This window comes from Physeter macrocephalus, chromosome 19 (genome assembly GCF_002837175.3).
Source record: "Physeter macrocephalus isolate SW-GA chromosome 19, ASM283717v5, whole genome shotgun sequence".
In the NCBI taxonomy this organism is placed as follows: Eukaryota; Metazoa; Chordata; class Mammalia; order Artiodactyla; family Physeteridae; genus Physeter; species Physeter macrocephalus.
The window spans coordinates 74,185,101-74,206,524 of NC_041232.1; the positions used below are offsets into that span (position 1 = coordinate 74,185,101).

At 40.7% G+C, this 21,424-nt stretch overlaps 1 protein-coding gene across 1 annotated transcript in view; it reads left to right on the forward strand.

Annotated features, from left to right (window-relative positions):
* The first annotated feature begins 408 nt into the window (after window positions 1–408).
* The window catches only part of CDH20 (cadherin 20), a 59,335-nt gene continuing 38,319 nt past the window's right edge, over window positions 409–21,424 (forward strand). Inside the window, exons 1-5 of the mRNA XM_007113194.2 lie at window positions 409–654; window positions 8,255–8,549; window positions 9,108–9,227; window positions 11,711–11,878; window positions 16,182–16,369. Coding sequence (XP_007113256.2) covers window positions 409–654; window positions 8,255–8,549; window positions 9,108–9,227; window positions 11,711–11,878; window positions 16,182–16,369 — 1,017 coding nt within the window. The remainder of the gene's footprint in view (window positions 655–8,254; window positions 8,550–9,107; window positions 9,228–11,710; window positions 11,879–16,181; window positions 16,370–21,424) is intronic.

Consider the following 21,424-nt stretch of genomic DNA (forward strand, 5'->3'; position numbering starts at 1 on the left):
AAATCCATATTTAAAGGTTTGGGATTGACTATGCCAACATAAGTTGTCTTCTTTTATCAAAATATTATTTATTACTCAAACATAAGTTGTCTTCTTTTTATCAAAATATTATTTATTACTCAAACACTTCTAAAGCAGTGTTATGACTAATTTGTTGAGTAGAAAGAACGAATATTTACTGACATTTCTTGAAAACTTGCTATAAGCCCACAGGAAAGAATTTGACATCATCACACTGTGTTTTCCTTAACTTGACAGGAAGTCAACTTCAAGTAGACTGACTTGAATCAGGACCTCATTTGGGAAGTATAAGTGTTCAATAAACTGCATTATTTTTCTATTTGGAAAATACTCAAGTTCAGTGGCTTTATCATCCTGAACTTTACTTTCTGAAAACCTGGCAATCCCATGTGGACTTCTGGTAGAATGAGCAATGCAAAGAGCTGGCTTGGACTTGGCATGTCCTTGTACTTCTGGGGATTGATGGACCTTACAACCACTGTTCTCTCGGGCACACCAACACCGCCAGGCAAATTAGAAGCGTTCCTGTCAGACAAGCCACAGTCACACTCTCGGACAAAGAGGAGCTGGGTTTGGAACCAATTTTTTGTTCTGGAAGAATACACTGGAACTGACCCTTTGTATGTCGGCAAGGTAAGAACTGCCAAAGAGAAAGATAAATTATCAGAATATTGAATATTGACATTGAATAAGAATATGAATTGACTATGAAAGCTCAAATAGTCTAAGGCCTGAGAACAATTTTAACTACAGGTATGTTACTTGACAGCTAGTTGAAATCTAATTTTTGCTGTGTCAGATACCGATCAGAAAGGAAAGATTCCTCTCCTTGTTCTTGCCTCTGTTCTGAGTGGGAAATACTAGGAATTGGATTTTTGCAGGAAAAGCCTTGGACCCTGTAAGAACCATTCAAGTCCCCCCAGAGGCAGCAGCAGCCTCAGGAATAACAGGATGGGGAAGAAATAAACTGCGAAATGCAAAGGGAGGAGTAGAGGGTTTTTTGCCTTTTTTTTTTTTTCCAAAGCATTTCCACAGGTATTGCCTGAGGCCTAAATTTAATGGAAATAAAAAGAATAAAACATTCTTCATTTCAGAAGATCCTAGCTTGTGCTTCAGGACAGTTGGAGACAATCAATGAATATATTTATAAACTTTATACTCGAATTCCCTTGATTTATCTATCATCATTTCATTTTTAATCCGGGCTTTCTCCTGTGTTTACTTATTTTGGATGTTAATCAGAGACCATTTTGCAAAAGCAACCAAATGAGAGAAAGTGGGAAACAAGGAACTAATTAGAAAATAAATAATTCATTCAAATAACAAACACTTGTTTAGCACAGAGGCTAAGAGTGTGGGTTTCAGAGTCAAATATATGTGGGTTCAAAACCCAGCTCTGCCAATTGCTTCCAGAGTGACTTCGGAGAACCACGTAATAAGAGAACCACGACTTCTCAAGAGCTGTCTACATAAGCTCTTTCCTCAACTCCCACCGACTTCTCAACCCAGTTATCTGACTTCTGCCCTCACTCTGCACTAAAGTTGTCTTTTCAATGCTCCTAAGGACCTCCCCACCACCAGACCCGATGGTTTCATTTTATGGAACCACCCAACAGCGGCCTTGGACACTGCTGCCCAGTCCCTCCTTCTTGACTCACACTCTTCTCTCAGCTTCATGACCTTCACAATCCCATTTTTCCTCCTTCCTTCTCAGCCTCTTTGCTGGTCCTCTCCCTCTGCCTGACCCCAACCATTGGTGGTCCTGTAAGCTTTGCCCTGGCTCTCTTACCTATCCACACTCATTCCCTGGGTGGATTCGTCATCCGTTTGGTTTTAACCCCCACCCCCAAACCAATGAATTCAAAACCTCCACCTCTGGCTCAGACCACTCGTCTGAGGTCCAGACTTACAAACCCTACCGCTCCACATTCATGACTCAAAGGCGTCCCACGTGTAGCATATCCAGTAAAGAATTCTCTAAGTCCACCCTGTTAGACTCTCTCACCAGCATTATTTTTTTCACAGCTCTAATCACAACCTACAATATCTAATTTATTTGTTTGTTTATATGTGTATCGTCTGAAGCCCTAGACTAGACTATAAGCTCAGTGAGGACAAGGACACTGCTCCCATTTTATCCACAAGGCCTAACACAGTACCTGTCACATAGGCAGTGTTCAAACAGATACTTAGGAAATGAGTACCTCGTGGTGTAGTAAGGACTAAGTAATAAGCGAACACATGTACAGTGCTTTAGCAGAGTACCAGGTCCAGAGTGAGATCTTAATCATCGTTACCCGGTAGGAGCTCTAGTCATCGTCACCGTCATCCTTGTGACAGCAGCAGCAGCAGCAATAGTACAGGGAGTTCCTTATGCGAATTAAGCAGCTCAGGAATGCATACTTAATGCATCTGCAAATCTCTTGGCCTCAAAACCTGTGAATTTTCTCCTTTCCTTCTCTTCTTCCTGCATGCACAACCAGTCACCACATTCTGTCAACATCTCCTTGCCAGGTTCTCTCAGATTCACCTCATCCTCTCCAGGCTCTGGGATTACTGTGGTCCCTCTGTTCTTCATGATTAGATTAACTAAGCAGGTGCTGCACGGAGAATCTTCCCATTCCTCCCCCTAGGACTCAGGACATTCACCTCCTTGAAGCACCCTTTCCATCATGTCACTCTTTTGATTAAGAAAGCACTGTAGCTCTCCAGGGCTTATCAGAGCTCTTAGCAGACAGTTGAAGGACTTCCAGAAAATGAGTCCTCCTCCCTTATCCAACCCTCCCCTAGGATTTCTCAAATCCTGTCCTGATCTCAGTCAAGCTGGGTCTCCTTACTGGCCCTGACACAACGTGCCACGTCAGTCCCTACCCCAGATGAGTGCCCATGCTACTGTCATGCCAAGGACACACAGCCAGCTCCTCTCTGTTCGATCACATTCAAATTTCTCAGGGGCCCAGCTTAAAAGCCTTTTCCATCAGGAATACATCTTCCACCTATTCGGAGTCCAAAGATCTCTAGCAACTTGATATATGTAAAACATTTCTTCCAACTAGACACACGTGGCTACCGCTAAAATAGGTTTAAGGAAATGTTTTTGTATTCAGTCATTGTTTCGTGTATTTGTACAGTTTAGAGCCCTCCTCCCTTCTCCCAAAGATAGAAACTGAGATGCCATCCCTGGCCTTCCCTACATTTCCCTAACACTGAGTACCCAGCACAGAACTGGACATACAAAAATGCAGAAAGACAAGAGTACCTGACAAGTTTCTGGGCTACCACAGTACCGTGTGTCAGTCATATTCTCATAAAGCAGATCATTTAATCATCATAACAATGTTACGAGGTAAGTATAATTCACTACTTTTTGATAATTAGAGTAGGGAACAAGGCTCAGAGAGATTACGTTCCTTGCGCAAAGTTACACAGAAGACAACGGGAGATCTGAAACCGAAGCCATGGGCTTTCTTTTACGCTGCCCTGCACGTGGCCATGACTTTAGACCTAGCCCTGAGAGATACACAGAAGCATCAATGGTGTCGGTGAGACCAGGAATGTAACCAAGCCTGTTTCCCGAAGGTGGGAGCACACAGCTGTGCAGTACCCTCTAGTACTCATGACTAGTGCTCACCCTTTCCTAATCACCCCAACCCAGGACACAGGATACCTCTGCATCTCCACAGTCATCCTGTCCAACCAACACTCCAGCAAACAATGCAAGTTTTTACCCTGAATTGGGTATGTCACCTCCACATGAAGAGATAATTATGTATTCACTTACCCAGGCACTTTTCGCCTTTACTTTCTTTTGAAAGAGAATCCATCCACCTTTCATTCCCTCTCTCCCAGGGGCATTTCAGCTTGTCACCTTGAGCTCTGGAAGATGTCTGTTTAGAGAGCTGGCCTGAGTATTTGCTTATTTCAGAAAGGAGTGTGGTAACAATTATCAGCTGTAATTGGTATGGCCTTATAAAATCCACACTGGGCTTTCCAGGGACAAGGCAGTGTCGAGTTAAAGCTAGATTATATTGACATATGCAAAGAGGGGGATGCAGAGAGCTTGTGCTTGTGCATGAATCTGTGGTCCCAAGTCATGCTGAGGTTAACAACTACACGGAAGCTGTCTAACCACAAATTGCAAGCACTTGCTGCATTCCTGGAACTATACGAGGCACCATGAAAGACAGCAAAAGGAGTGAAAGTCACCCTTGTGTTTAACATTTTTTCATGATCTTCATGTACTTCCCATCATTCACTACTCCTTTGGCTCAAGATCTTATAGACTAAAGAAATGTTAGGTTAAGTAGACTATCCACCTGCCTGTCTAGGATAAGTACATAACCACGTGCTGCCAACTCCACTCCAGAAGCTCCTTACCTTCCTCCAAAGAGCTGGTGCTCAGTCAGTGTTAGCTGAATTAAGTATGGATAAATATAAAACACATTTTTATCGCAGTGCCAATTTGCTGAGTGACTTAGAGAAAAGCTGTTAATATCTCTTCTTTTCAATTTTCACAACCAAATGTGTATTCTATGGCTGGTAAACCTAATATTAAATGCACACTACTGTGCTGGTTATTAAGCTAGTGTCTCAGCTCTGTATTCACCTTTCCATACTCCACTTTGTGATGCTGGGGCTGGAACTCTGCAAACCACAGTCTCTCCTTTTCCAGCCAGCTCCCACCGGGTTCTGAGAGTAGAACGCACTAGAGGGAGAACCAGAGGCCGGAGGAGGGAGAAGGGACTTGTTCCTTTTACCTGCAGCAGTTGATTCCAGTTGCTGGATTCTTCCCACTTTCCCAGCCCCAGCCTCATCACACCCGCTGAGAAATAGCAGCACCACTGGATGGCACCCCCTTCTCAGAAGTCTGAGTCTCAGTTCCGTGGGAGGTGGCGCTGGGGGGCACCTCCTCTAAACTCCTGAAGCCCCAGCCTGACGGGGCAGCGCTCCCTTCTCAGAGGTCTCTGGCCCAGCCTCCTCCAAATGCCCAGATTCCAAGAGCCCCAACTTCTGCCCTCTGCTCCCCCAGCCAGAGGGGCACTAGCTGTTTCCTGGAGTTAGGATCTCTCCTATGATACCTCAATGTGCCCTTTCTGCCTTTTCCATCCTTCATATTAAATTCTCTCTGCTAAAATGACTGGTGTGGGCTCTGTTCCCTGACTAGATCCTGAACTGATACAATTTCAGGTGACCCTTGAGCAACGTGGGGGTTAGGGGCACCAACCGTCTGCACCCTGGAAAATCCATTTTTAACTTTAGAGTCGGCCCTCTGTCTATATCCACAGTTCCTCCATAATCACTGTTTACTCTGTATCCGTGGTTCTGCATCCACAGATTCATGTGTAGTACTGTTTGCAGCATATACTATTGAAAAAAAATCCACATATAAGTGCACCCTCGCGGTTCAAATCCATGTAGTTCAAGGGTCAACTGTATAGTCCCCAGAAACTAGTTCTGTGTGAGCAGATCCTGGCCCTTTTCATAGCTGGTACCCTTCCTGTTCTTAGGAGGCCCTCCTGCTTCTCTGTGGATGTCCTCCCCCTCGCCTTCCCCCCTCCTCTCCCCTCTTTCTTGCGCATAAACACACACACACAAAGAAGGTACCTGAAAGGTGCTTGCCAGCTCTTTTAAGGCAAAGGTAATAAAAAGGTAACTAAAAGCTTTAAGCCTACTACTACACCCTATACCACTCATTCAATAAAATTTTATTGAGCATTTGCTACATGTGAGGACTCACACTAAGATGAAAGCCACACAGTTCCTGACTTCAAGGAACTCAACAGTCTAGAGAGTTCCTCCAATTCTTCTCTCAATACAAACAAAAACAAAGATAACAGATCCAAGGTTCAGCCCAGACTCCACTGACATCAGCCAGCCTAGCAGCTCCTGAGGAACCAGAACCTTCTCTACAGCAGCAAAGATTTCTAGCCTCCTGTTATTAAGTACTCTCCACAGGCAGAGCACTTAAACTTGGCCTATGATGATCACAAGTATGCTTAACTTTCTTAAGGTGCATAGGACAAAACTTTTTAGATGACAAAGAGAACACCTCAAAACAATCCTGGGTATTTTCTTCAACGTCAGCTTCTATTCTATCTTTTTCCCCTGGATAATCTGCCATGCCCTGAATTAACCTATTTCATTCTAAGTGAAAGTTCTATGCCACATGCCTTAAAACTAAACGTATTTATATTTATATTTATATTTATATATGTATAGACATACATATGTAAACACACAGAAATATATAAATTTTTTTTTTAATCCTTAGACCCCTGTCCTCCTCCTCCTAATTCCATTCCTCTGCCTGGGAACACAGTTCCAGATGGAATGGATTTTCATTTCTTTGTGGCCAGGTCCAAATAAAATGGCTTTCTACTCTACACAGTAAGAGCTAGGCACCTCTGATTTTTTAACTGCATAAACAAGATCTGGATTGAGATAAAAAATAATAATACTGTATATGGAATGGGAAAACTTTATAAAAAATACTACTACTGTATATGGAATGAGGAAATGGGAGAACTTTAGATTTTAAATAGAATTCTTTAAGTAGAAAAAAATCCACAGCTATTTTTTCGGTCAATTTTGTTCTCTTACTTCCCTTCTCTAGGTAAGACACAGCTGAATTCCTCTAGGCAGCAAAATCGCTGCCTGTGTGATTTGGCCGTGAGTCAATGTGAGATCAGCTCAAAACCAGCCACAACCTCCAAACCCATCCTTGTCTGAGGATGTTGTGAATACACTTTCAGGTGTCTTCTTGGTGTCCGTGCCATTTAATCCTCAGACTAACATTGTCCCAGCAATGCTTCAGGCAGCCTTCTCCAGCTTTTACCATTGGGCTATGCATAACAAAAAGGCCCACAGGTTGTTTTTTTGCCATCTCTGCTACACTCCTGAAGGTTTGAAGGGAGTACAGAGGAGCTGGGCATGTTAATACCCTTCTCTCTATGCACGTATATCATCATGGTAATTGGCCCCATTTATAGCTTTCCTATTATGGGAAAGACACTGTACTAGGTGCTTTACATACATTAAACTCTAATGAGCCCAACAAACCTTCACAGTAAGAATTAACATTGTCCTCTACATTTATAATATGAGGAACTTGAGAGTTATAGCGTTAAATAATTTGTCAAGGGCACTCAATTTATAACTGATACAGACAGTGTTCAGGCCAGATATACTTGCCTCTCTGGCCTAACCCTAACGCTGGCTGTTTTATAAACTATATCTCATGGACTTCATCACTGAGCTATGCAAAGTGCTAACTACCCCAGCAACAACAGAGCTGGTGGTAGCTGACTAAGTGTAACTAATTTTCTGTTGCCCCCTTAGAGAAGGACTATTATAAGATAGCACAAAATTCCAGGGTTCTTGCCATCTATACACATTGTCTATAATTAGGGATGCAGGAGTTTACCTCTAGGCTTAATATGAAAATAGTGCCCCTGGACTCATTTCGAGAGTCGTTACAAAGTAATTTGGGAGGAAATATAGTTGGATGGACAGATAAAAGCATGTCCCTAACAGAACCTTCCACATATAGATTTGAGTGATTCAGTTATGAGGCCAAGAACTGGTCCCACCAAAAGGAGAGATACACTGATACAAAGAATAATAACCAGCAGTAAAATTCCATTTTGATGCCTGAAACATAAACAAGCATAGTCCTACTGAGTGAAAACTGCGGAATTCAGAAAATTTCAAGAGCCCCTGGAAGTCATTTTGTATTTCCAGTACGGGACCCACTGGTCTATTTATTAGCTATTTCATCAGCTTCTCAGCCAACTTGAATTGTCATAAAGTTTTTGAAACTCCAGAACTTAATTTATATCAACACTTGTAAAATTTTAAAATGTTTAGCTTGTCCTTTTAAAAAAAAATTAAATGGAAAGGCTGGATTCCTTCTTATTAGACTTGCTCCTATTGTACACGTTGGGACCTACACTTTCCAGAACTCCTGTTTTCTATACTTCTCAGGGAGAGGAACTTTAAAAACAGTACTAAGTTAAGGATACTGAATGGGATGTGGAGAAACTTTACTGATTCATCAACTTATATTTGCTCTTTGATATAATCATGTTCAATGCCTATTAGTTCTCTGTAGACATTTTAAACATCTGAGTGAAAAAAAGTCTTTCTGTTTGAAAGGAAATCATAAATTTAGACCATACTGAAAAATCTATTTATTTCTGACACCTGTTCATATGTCGGTGCTTTTTTTCCTCAGCTTCATTCAGACATGGACCGGGGGGATGGATCCATCAAATACATCCTCTCTGGAGAAGGTGCAGGCGTCGTGTTTACCATCGACGACACCACTGGAGACATCCACGCCATTCAGAGGCTTGACCGAGAGGAAAGGGCCCAGTACACTTTAAGGGCTCAAGCCCTGGACAGGCGGACGGGCCGGCCAATGGAGCCAGAGTCAGAGTTCATCATTAAAATCCAAGACATCAATGACAACGAGCCCAAGTTCCTGGATGGACCTTATGTCGCCACTGTGCCAGAAATGTCACCAGTGGGTAAGGTGGAGATTCACTGATTCTCACAAACAGCAGTTCCACTACAGAAGATCATCCTGTCTAAACGTGGAGAAGGACAGAATGTGCAGAACAGTTCACAAATCATAAAACTCTACCAAGCTACTTAGACAATGAAGTCAGCCATAGTATAAAATAGTAGTAATACTAAGCCTAGTATTGTTATTCAGTTCCGGTTCTTAAAAAGCAAAACAAAATATAGATGATAGATAATATCTGATTCATAAGGGAGAAGCATTTTGGTATTATCAAAAAGAGGAATGAAGGGCCCAAAGACTGTGTTGTCCTTACGAGTTACTAAGAATTTAAAACACAAGTAACTCCCATCCCCACTGAAGTACTTCTGTACTAAGTACTTAGTACTAAGTACTTACTACTTAGTACTTCTGTACTAAGCAGTTATGGAAACTTGACCTAGAAAGAGGCCCTCCCAAGGAAGCAGACATAACATTTGCAAATGCTTTAAAACTGCCCATTCAGGATTGCATTCAACCTTTAGCAATTCAACTTGAATAGGTTTCCACCATCTCTCTCCCTCAGGAACTTATGTTATCCAGGTGACAGCCACAGATGCTGATGACCCAACCTATGGCAACAGTGCCCGGGTAATGTACAGCATCCTCCAGGGCCAGCCATATTTTTCTGTGGACTCCAAAACAGGTATGTGATGTAATACTTGAGTCAGAGGTGCTGATTTTATTCTCTAATAATTTGTAACTGCTATTTATGACAGACCCAACTCTCCTTTTCAAGAACTCTCCAGGGGGTATATGAACTAGAGAGGATTGTTATAAGCTTTGGGATTAAGAGACCAAGCTAGCACTGCCCTGGTGGGCAAGAGCAGCACAGTGCATAGACAGTGGATAAAGTCTGACTGGAGAGGCCCAAAGAACTGCCTACACAAAAGCATGCCTCCTCAGTAACCTGCAAAAAATCCTACGGTTGTATTTATTCCCAGGGAGTAAGGTCTTTTATAGCGGCAAGAAGATCTAAGAGGATTGGCATATTAACCTGGGCTCGCTACAGAGCTAGAATAATTGATTTTGAAACTAGAAAGAACCTTAGGGGAATCATCCAGTCCATCACTCTTCACTTACAGGATAAGGAACCTGGGAACGGAGACCAAACAAAGCACTTCTGGTTGCAGAGATGTCCCCTGACCTGAGGTCTGATGCTCTTCCCACTGAGCCACCCCGTACTAAGCAGAGAGCAAGGCCAGAATGAATGGATGAATGTGATGAGGGGGGAGAGAGCACAGGGCATGGAATGTGGCCCCCCCGAAAGGAGGTGCTAAGTGGGACACTCTAACAGGGAGGACAGCATAGAGAACTGGGTGGGTAAGGAGGTAAGGAGCAATGTGCTAGAAAAGAACACATCAACAAATCAATTTGGCTTTGGGATTTTTGTTTTGTTTTGTTTTCAGTTTTACCCAAGAGCTTTGACTACAGAATTTATGTTTTATCTATGAAGGACTCCCTTTAATACTTTCAAGTTGGGCAGAGCAATTATTATGATTATTATCTTGCACTTGTGCCAGACTTTCTCCCTTTTAAAATACATTCATAGATATTACCATATTTGAGCCTCCCAATAATCTTACGAACTAGTGAAATATATGGAAGTGTTGTTATTCCCATTTCACATACAGGAAAATTGAGGACCGAAGAGTAATTAACACAAAATTTGAGTACAGAAACTTACAGCCACAGAGGTAAAGTCAATGACAAACACTCAAAGTCATCCCTTTACAGGAAATAGAAAAAACACATTTCTATCAGCAACCTGGTATAATTTTTTTCCAGAAGTCCTCACGGGACCCAGGCATTTGGAAAACTGTATCATAAAAGTAGAAAGTGAGGGAGTATACATTAGCAGGGGGAAAGAAAAAAGGTTGCAGTTAGGGACTTCCATAAAACAGTAACTTTAACCACTCTACAGATGGAGGGAGGGAGAGTGAGGGGGTGCCCACAGGGAGGAAAAATACAAACAGGAAGAGGGTAATGTGTCCTTTACATCCCAAGAGGAACCTTACATCATTTTGACAGCTCCCAGGGGGCATCTATAGTGTTAAGGTCAAAAATACATGAAAAGATCGTTATTGCCATGCCCACAGGCCGTTTAAAAAAAGAAACTGCTAAATATTTCACTTTCAAGTGTTGTTACTATAATGCAATATATATACATTACAGGAGTAAAATGGGGACAGGTTTGTGGTTCCCAGTTCCTTCCCTTGGCATGCAAAAGGTCTACTCAGCCAAGGGTCATGTTGTAAACTTGCAGTGAACAAGCCTTTAATCTTTGCCTAGAGAGGACAGAAGTCAACTTTTCTAAGTGGAAGGGTTCAAAGGAAGATAAAACGTTACCGCACATCCTTGGCAGGATCAAAACAACACGTTTCACAGGATTTTGACTTACACCCGTCTTCCTAACTGAAACCATATCATCATAAGGCAGTGCAGCTACCTACTGTCTGGGGGAGATCATCCTGTATGTGTGTTAAAAATAAACAACTCACAGAGCATCTTTCATGTCTTAGCTCACAGAATGCACTGAAGCACAGAGGTAAGCAGAACCTAACAAAACAGAATGAACATACAACAAAAGGAAACGCAAATCTGAATTCCAACCCTGCTTACAATTACTGCGGAGGCAGGAGAAAGCAGACTAGGAATGAGTTGCCTAAAGAAGAGTCATTCACACTACGAGGGCTCTAGGGGCTGAATGAAGAAAGAAAGAGCTAAAGGAGAATTATCCAAAATCACAGATTTGCAGGCACATGAGGCTTTGTTTTCCGGACCCGAAGCCCGTTTTGTCTGGTGAGACAGAGCAGCCTGAAACTGTCTCAGACTGCCAATGCCCCAGTCCGTTAGAGAAGCACTGCTGCCACCTCCTGTTCTTTCTCAGTAATGTTGCCAAAGGAAATCGGCCCGCGAAGCCCTGCCGGCTGGAATAGTTATTTATTCACCCTTTGCTTAAGCACAGCATTTTTTTGACACTGGGGTTCTGACCTCAAATTTAATAAAACATGTGACTTGCATCTCAACTCTAGCCATTAACAATGCCCAAGGAGAAGTCTAGAACCCAATCTTTAAAATGGAACTTGTGGTTTTGTTTTTAAAAACAAAGTCATTTCTATCCTGCAGGTGTAATTAGGACAGCACTCATGAACATGGACCGAGAAGCCAAAGAATACTATGAAGTGATTATCCAAGCCAAGGACATGGGAGGGCAGCTTGGCGGATTAGCTGGGACCACAACGGTCAACATCACCCTCTCAGATGTCAATGATAACCCACCCCGCTTTCCCCAGAGTGAGTACCTAACCAGTGAGAGTACAGGTCTCAAGCCAGAGGGATGCAGCTGTGACAGAGGTGAAAGAGAAAGGCCTGAGTCCCTCTTTGAGTTCAATTTTTCATGGATTCCTTTCTGACATTTACCATGCAATTCTCACATAACTATTTCCCTTCTAGATACCAACTTCCCATAGCACTAAACCAGTGTTTAAACTCTTTTTTTCTTGATTGCTCTGCCCTGACCACTCCCCATAAAATTAAATATTAAGCGGTAAGATTTTGTTGGGTAGGGCTGAACTTTAGAGAGCCACAAACCATTGTAATATATAATAAATATCTAAGATTTTTTTCACCTCTCCCCAACGAGAATCGATTTTTGCCCCCTAGGGGGCAGTATTGCCCTTGTTGAGAATGCATGCAGGGAAACTAAGCCAAAGCTGGAGATGGACATAGTGACCCATCTGACCACCTTAACCAATCAATTCACAAGCAGGTACCAAGCACCTGCTTTGTAAGGGCCCTGGGCATGAGGGGCACAATATGCTTGAAACCCAGTCTCTGCCCCTGTGAAGCTTCAAGTCCACTTGGGGAGTACATACTCGATATTCATCAAAAGTTAACCAGGAAGCAGCATCTGCTGTGCCACTTGGTTGGTATAGAATGAAGCCTTCACAAGAAACCAAGATGAGTAAAGGCTTAATAAAAGGATGAGAGCTCAGCAGGAGATTGAAGAATATAAAGGATTCAAATAGGAAGAAAGGAAAACATTCCAGAAGGGGGAAGCTATTCATTCATTCAAAAAATATTTGCTTTGGGCAACAATCTAGATATGGGATATAAAGACCTAGAAATAAAGCTGCAAATGTAATTTTATGTTCAAAGATCCCTAAAATGAAGACCTGCTCTTCAATGTTTCAAATGTGTTATATTTCTAACGGAAGTCACTGCAAAGTTTTTGAGCAAGTGAGAGACATAAAGGAAGGCTAATTTGATAGCCGTGTACAGCACTAGTTGGTAGGCGTGGAGACTAGAAGCAGGAGAGTCTGTTAGGAGGCTTTTGGAGCGGTCCAGATTTGAACTGATAAGGATGTAAGGAAACAGCCGAAGGGGTGGAATGGGGCAAATAAGAAAACATGGATTTCTGTCTCTTGATTTCTTGGCTAAGGGAAGATGGAATCAAAGATGACAGTGATGTTCTAAGTCTGGGTAACAGGGAGAACTGTACTACTGATAGAAATAGAGGATACATAATGGAACTAGTGGCAGGGAAGGGGGAAGACAAATTCCAATTTGAATATGAAGTGACAGCAGGACAATCAGATTGAAGGTCCTTAAGGAAGGTGGAATATATAGAGCTATGACTGTGGAATGGAGCCCAGGAACGGAGATGTGAATTTGAGAAGCAGATGCCTAAAAGGGAGCAGTTGGAGAAATGAGAGCAGCAGACACAATTCCAGGTGAAAGACTTAACCAGGGGAATCAGGTTAAACAACAACAACAGCTAAACTAAAAACTAAAAACCAGACCATCAGCTGAATAGCTACATTTTGAGTCAGTCAAACCAAGTAAGCCATCTATTTTATCTATGTAAATACAGGAAGAGAACTCAAATATTTACATACAACTGGTATCCATAAAGTCCCCATGAGATTTTGTGAAACTAAAAGACAGTATATTAAATATTTCACAAGTGGTACAAATAAGTAGGTTACTAAGTTGATTGGTTCTACAGTTCAGAATAGTAGTGCATCATGAAAACAGTTTATGAAATACCATATGGATTGGCTTCTTCATTGCTTGGCTGACCCTGTGGGTTCCAACTTTATTATTTCATGAATGGCTCACTCTGTGCACACTGTAGACTACAGATTCTTGAACATCCTTGATCCTATCTGGCTTTGTAATTTGACACTAGACAGTATCTCTGAGGCATAAAGGGAAGAACGAAGTTATTACACAGCTCACAGTATGTAGATCTGGACATACTGCAGGAAAGTTGTATTGTTACCTACCAGGACTCTTGGCCTCCTTAATCAACAGAAATTGATCAGAGGCCAGGCAAGAAATTCAGGCAAGGCTTTACTGGGGACCCTGCTGCAGCAGCGGCGAGTGAGAACAAACAACAGTTTCCCTTGCTTGCTCCCTGCGCGGGGGCGAGCTCGCTCCTTATATGGGGTGAGGGTAGGGGTGTGTCCAGGGGTCGGGACAGAGGGGTGGCTGGGGAGGTCTGCCCACCACTTAGGTGGTGCTGTGTGCAGGGGGCAGGCGCAGTACCCTGCTTTTGCTCTGGGCCCTTCAAAAGTGGCAGTTGGGTTTTTTGGTCTCTTTGTATCTCTTGTCCAGAATTTGCCCCAACTGTGCATGCACCCAGTTATTTTTAGTCTCATATAGTTTCTCTGTCTTTTGTTGCTGGAGGAGAGGTGTGTCCAGGTGCAAGCACTGCAGTCCTGCAGCAAAGGGGCCCAGGCCCCAGCCTGTCTCAATGTCACCCCAAACACGGCAGCTTCACAGAATCATAACACAATACAGTGATAACTGGGGTTTTAGTCCTACCCCACAAGGCAACATCTTAACACCATTCTAAAGCACACACTTTGAGTTGTCATTTTTTAAAAATAATGAAGTAATGAAGAACCTAGAATAGAGTGGAAACACAGATTATGTTGCACAGAAGACAAAATGGAAATGTATAAAAGTAATCTCTGTGTCTCTAAACATTGTTCACACATTATCTCTGCTTCCTCTAAAATAGTCATTATTTTTGGACTTTTAAAAAATTTTCTTCATCTCACCATTAATTATTTCTCCTATTTGCTAAAACTAAGTTTAAATGATCTCACTATTCCATAACCTACCTTGGATAAACTCTTCGGCATTATTAATCTTCTGATTCTTCATTCTAGGAACCCCACTTTCCTTCTTTTTCACAAATATTATCATAACTGATTAGGTGTGGTTGACACAATGACACACCTACTATTTTATATTGAACAAGCTCAATCACCTTTAATTGAACCAAATATAAGGGAATGTCAAAACCTCAGACTATTTATTTCTAATATAATGCATTATGTGTAGAAATTATATGTATATGTATATGTTTGTTTCAACACAGAACATACAGCTTTCCTGGAGAAAATTATTTGTTTTTCCCAAATGTGTTCTGCAATAGAAAAGTCTAATCCATCAACAACTTTGGAAGTGAATGTAAAGAAATCACGAAATCCAAGTGCCTCCAGTTTAGTACAGACATTAGCAATTTCCTGGCTCACACTGGCAAAGAACAGTCATCATTTCTCCCCCTGTGCAGGGGAGGGTGCTGTGAGCTGGCTGGGTGCTGTCAGCCTCCCCAAATCTTTGTGAGACTCAAGCCGTCACATCCCAGACTTCCCAGGTTCACATCCCCACAGCTTGCAATGCATATTACAATCAGAGAGACCATGTACATATTGAAAATGTGATTGTTTGATTTAATATTTAGTCATTCACGTTATGACTGACAAAATAATGAAGAATGTCAAAAAGTTTAGCCCCAGAGAAGGTTAAGTTAATGAAAATACTACTTCGTGGAGCCAAAATTAACTGAATTAGTGAATTCAGGATATCAAGTTGAAAAGGAGAACATTACTGGCTCTGAGTTTCTTACATATGTGAGAACTCTGGGGGCATTCTATTCTGGAAAAGAGAACAAGAAGCATCAGAGATCTGTCCATGAAGAAGCTGCCAATGGGCAGTCCCAGGTGCACGGACAGACTGAAGCTGGTGGAGTTTGTTCTCCACGGCTGGTCCTCCTTTGTAGATCACTGGTCTCCATTAAATTTGGGCAGGTGGTCATAGAGACAGGCATTCAGCATGATGGCCAGGCTACAAAGGAAAATGTGGGCATTTGAAACGTGAACAGAGTAAATACGTACTTTGTGACCACAATGTTTTTTCTATTTTTCTCAGAAGTAATTAACATTTGGGGAAATGGCTCATTAGGAAGAAAAGATTGGAAAGCAAGGTATTGATACTTCCTACCACTCTGAAGGTAGATTCACTGAGATGAGAAATGTTTTTGCTTTTGTCCTGTCCTACTCCTAGGATTATGATCAAGGTATTTTGGCACCTACTTATCAAACATCCAGTACAGGCTATGACCCAATAACATTTACTCAGCCTCTTTGGATCTCAGTTTTTTCATCTGTAAAACTCAAGTTTTAACTTTTGGACCATGAAAAAGATGTTTTGCACAGCATGGTGGACATGATGTGATACTGAAGAGGCTTTTTTTGTGTAGTAACAGATTACAAAAAATGCATGTTCTAACTTTTCTTCACAGAACATTATCAGATGAGTGTGTTGGAATCAGCTCCAGTTAGCTCTACTGTGGGAAGGGTGTTTGCCAAGGACTTGGATGAAGGAATTAATGCAGAGATGAAGTACACTATTGTGGATGGAGATGGTGCAGATGCATTCGACATTAACACAGATCCCCATTTCCAAGTCGGCATCGTAACTGTGAAGAAGGTAATCCAACTCCTTTTTCCAAATCATTTCAATGGAGGCTTTGAATGTGTATGAAATATTAGTAAGGACTGTTATACTATTGATATGTATTGCTTCAAATCCTCTGATACACTTTCCTATTATTAAGAAAAAAGCCTCTTACTCCGTTTGTTTACATGTAAACACTGGCTGTGTCATCATTTTACAGAAAGGGTACCAAGTCATGATAAAAATGTATTATAAATATGTCACTTCTCCTAGCTCACTACTTAGCCACTTTAAAAAACTGCTGTAGCTTAATTCCCTAATGATATTAATGACTTAACCAATATCTGCATTTGAAGAACCTCATTTTTACCATAGTATACCATAACAACAATACAGCAAGCAAGCTATACTATTATTATTAATCAATAAATAACACGCAGGGATTTTAAAATTGCTACTTAAAGCCCTAAAGATGCTAATCAGACTTGGAAAGGCTTTATCAAACACAGCTCCTGAGTGATGTTACCACTTGGAACTCCTTCATAGTAAGGAGTTATAAGTTAATAAGTTTTCATAGTAAGTTAATAAATTTTCTGAATGTAAGCTATCGATTCTGTGGCATAAAGCACATATGGACATACTCAGCTGAAAGATAAAACCTAAAAATAATTGAAGTTTTAACATCCTAATAAATAAATCTGATAAAATACATTAATTCTAAAAAGTATTGATTTCATCTGCCTTCTCCTCTATTTCAAATACAACTTAAAACCCAAGCTATCTTAAATTATTTCTTCAACAAAGATCTGTTGAGTGCCTACCTATGTGCCAGGCACTGTTCTAGGCATTTAATGCAGAGAGTAAGTAAAACAACTGAAAACCTCTGCCCTCTTGAAGTTTACATTCTAGTAAGGGGAAGAAGACAATCAAAATAGCAAGTAAGTCAATAAAGTTGTATATTAGAAAGTGATAAGTGCTATGTGGGAGGGGGTGTAAAATAGAACAAAGCAAGATCAGAAGAGCCAACATGACTTCAAATTTAATTGCATGCTTGTGACTGGCCTCACAGAGAAGTGACATTTATGCAAAGACTTGAAGTGGGCAGAGTCACAGCACAGAGTTGGGCAGGCTGACAATGCACAACCCTCGGAGGAGCCCTATAAATGACTTTCAGTGAGAACCATAAATGGCAGCCCTGTAAACAAGGGCATGGACATGGAAACACTGAGGAAAGTGTTCCAGACAAAGGAACAGCCAGTGCAAAGACCCGGAGGTGGGACTCTGCCTGGCTTGTTTCAAGAACAGCAAGGGGGTTTATAAGGCTGGAGAGGGAGACCAGAAGGAGATGAGGTCAGAAAAGTAACAAGGGGGACAGATTGTGTTAGGACCTTGTAGGCAGATTAAGGACTTAGGGTTTTAATCTGACTAAAGTGGAGAACTGAAGGATTTTAACAGATGTGTGACATCACTGGACTTTTATCATGAAATAATTACTGTGTAAGCTGTGTTGAGAAAAGGCCATAAGGGGGCAAGAATGGAAAGAGGGAGACCAGCTGAGAGGCTATTGCAATAATCAAGGTAAGAGATGATGATGGCTTGGTCTACGGTATTGGGAATGGATGTGGTGAGAACTGGTCAGGATCTGAATATATTCTGAAAGTAGAACCAACAGGATTTCCTAACAGATTGGATGAGGATATGAAAGAAAAAGAGGAGTCGGTTGAGCAACAAGAAGAATAGAGATGGCACTAAGTGATGTGGGGAAATACTGGCATTCAGTTCTGAGCATGTTACGTTTGCAATGTCTATCAGACACCCAAGTGGAGATGTACAGCACTTGTTGGCTATAGGAGTCTGGAATATGGAGAAGAGTTCTGGACTGAAAATATAAATTTGAGAGTCATAAATGGTACTTAAAGCAAATAAAAAATAATAATATTCCAAGGGATCGAGCATAGATGGAGAAGAGGGCAGTGATAAATCCTGTGGCAGCCCAATGTAACAAGGTCAGGGAGAGCAAAAACAAGCAAGGAGACTGAGGAGGAGACCAAGGAGGCAGAAGGAAGATCAGGAGAGTGTGGTGTCCTGGAATGCATAAAGAAACTGTTTCCAAGAGAAGAGAGTGACTGCTGTAAGTGCTGCTAAAGGTCATATAAAAACACTGAAAATTAATCACAGATTTTAGGAACAGGGAGGTAGGTCATTGATGACCTTGACAAAAGCAACAAAGTCATAACTTAGAATGTGGCACAAGTTAATGTGTTAATAATAACTTTATTCTATGCTGTTCCATAGAGTTGAATTAACACTGCTTTAGAAGGGAAGAAGGGAAGAGTTCACTTGTTTGTCCTTATTTATTTAAGGTGCAATCAAGTACAACAAAAGAACAGATATATCCAGCATCCCTCCAACCAGAAATCTTTATAACCAGCACACAATGACCTCAAAACAGGGCAAAATGCTGACATTAGCTTTGGAACCATCATATAAGTCTGGATGTAATTTAAATATTGCAGTTTATTTTACTCATATTCTTTGAGAACTAATAATACTTTATAAAAGGTGACTAGAATAATAATACCAAGTTGTTGTATGACATAAGATTAAGAACACTCCCCTATTATGTGGCATGCCTCAAGCTAAAAATTAATAATACATTGCCTATCATGACTGGTAACTACAAACAAGGTAAAAGCTCAAAGTTTGGGATAATTATTATCTCTTTAATGTAAAAATTATCTTTAAAGAATTAAGCAATCAGAAGAAGAGCTTTTGAGGTTCTCAATATATTTTAAATTTTATTTTATATCTTAAATAATACATAATTCTAAATAATAAAATATTAATTTATGTCAAATTATTAGAATATATCTTAGACCTTACTATAAGCCATTAATTTAAAAAATATTAACTATTATAATTCTGTATATGATGAGATTGGTTAGGGTGGTATGGCAATAGACTGTATCTGAAAGGAACCTCAAAATGTCGTTTCTCCAGCTCCCTTATCTGGAAAAAAGATTAAACCTCGTAAGATAGAACACTGTCTTTCACTGTCATTGCTAAAACTATATCCATGTTTAATCAAAACATGTATCAACTTTGCCAAAGTCATTTGGATTTCTCTTCTGAACTTATGAGGTGCCAGAAAATGGAATTTAAAAAGAGGTCAATAAGTTGAGTAGATGGACAAGTCAAATACAATAAATACTTTAGAGGCTACTGACTGCTCAATCTATACCTTTGGAACAACATTCACTCAGATGCTTGATCCACACCCATCCTCCTACTTTGTCATTAATAATGTCATGTAAAATTGAAAGGAATGTTCTGCTTTTGATTTATTTCCCTTAGGCCTATTATTTGTCTAAAAAAGCACACACTTTTTCAAAAAGAGAAATTAAGTGGAATTGATAGAATTGGGTCTTCATAAAACCACACTGATTACTACCCAGTACCTTGGGTCTTTTTTGGCTTTTAAGTAATCAATCAATTGATTTTCAGTCTCTTAATTTAAATGCTTTTCAAAGATAACTTGAAACATACAATTTGCAGAATGTTCTTTATTCTATATGAGCATGATCTTACATCTTCAGCATGTCTTCCATCTTCCAGTATACAATAAACAATTGTTTCAAGTCCACTATCCTCTTAGGCAGGCCACAAAGCAGAAAACTTTTGAATTTCATCAAACCTAATGTGCCATGAATTCTCATCACTGTTTTATTTCTAATTTTTTTTAACATCTTTATAGGAGGATAATTGCTTTGCAATGGTGTGTCAGTTTCTGCTGCATAACAAAGTGAATCGGCTATACGTATACATATATCCCCATATACCCTCCCTCTTGCGTCTCCCTCCCAATTTCCCTATCCCACCCTCTATGTGGTCACAATGCACCCAGCTGATCTCCCTGTGCTATGCGGGTGCTTCCCACTAGCTATCTATTTTACATTTGGTAGTGTATATATGTACATGCCCCTCTCTCACTTCGTCCCAGCTTACCCTTCCCCCTCCCCATGTCCCCAAGTCCATTCTCTACATCTGCATCTTTACTCCTGTCTTGCCCCTAGGTTCTTCAGAACCATTCTGTTTTTTTGTAGATTCCATGTGTATCTGTTAGCATACGGTACTTGTTTTTCTCTTTCTGACTTACTTCACTCTGTGTGAAAGACTCTTGGTCCATCCACCTCACTACAAATAACTCAATTTCGTTTCTTTTTTATGGCTAAGTAACAGTCCATTGTATATATGTGGCACATCTTCTTTATCCATTCATCTGTCAATGGACACTTAGGTTGCTTCTATGTCCTGGTTATTGTAGAAAGTGCTGCAATGAACACTGTGGTACATGACTCTTTTTGAATTATGCTTTTCTCCAGGTATATGCCCAGTAGTGAGATTGCTGGGTCGTATGGTAGTTCTATTTTTAGTTTTTTAAGGAACCACCATACTGTTCTCCACAGTGGCTGTATCAATTTACATTCCCACCAACAGTGCAAGAGGGTTCCCTTTTCTCCACACCCTCTCCAGCATTTATTGTTTGTAGATTTTTTGAATCACAGTGCTGATTCTTCCAATCAAAGAACATGGTATATCTCTCCATCTTTCTGTATCATCTTTAATTTCATCAGTATCTTATAGTTTTCTGCATACAGGAATTTTGTCTCCTTAGGTAGGCTTATTCCTAGGTGTTTTATTCTTTCTGTTGCAATGGTAAATGGGAGTGTTTCCTTAATTTCTCTTTCAGATTTTTCATCATTAGTGTACAGGAATGCAAGAGATTTCTGTGCATTAATTTTGTATCCTGCTACTTTACCAAATGCACTGATTAGATCTAGTAGTTTTCTGGGAGCATCTTTAGGATTCTCTATGTATAGTATCACATCATCTGCAAACAGTGACAGCTTTACTTCTTCTTTTCTGATTTGGATTCCTTTTATTTCTTTTTCTTCTCTGACTGCTGTGGCTAAAACTTCCAAAACTATCTTGAATAACAGTGGTGAGAGTGGGCAACCTTGTCTTGTTCCTGATTTTAGTGGAAGTGGTTTCAGTTTTTCACCATTGAGAACGATGTTGGCTGTGGGT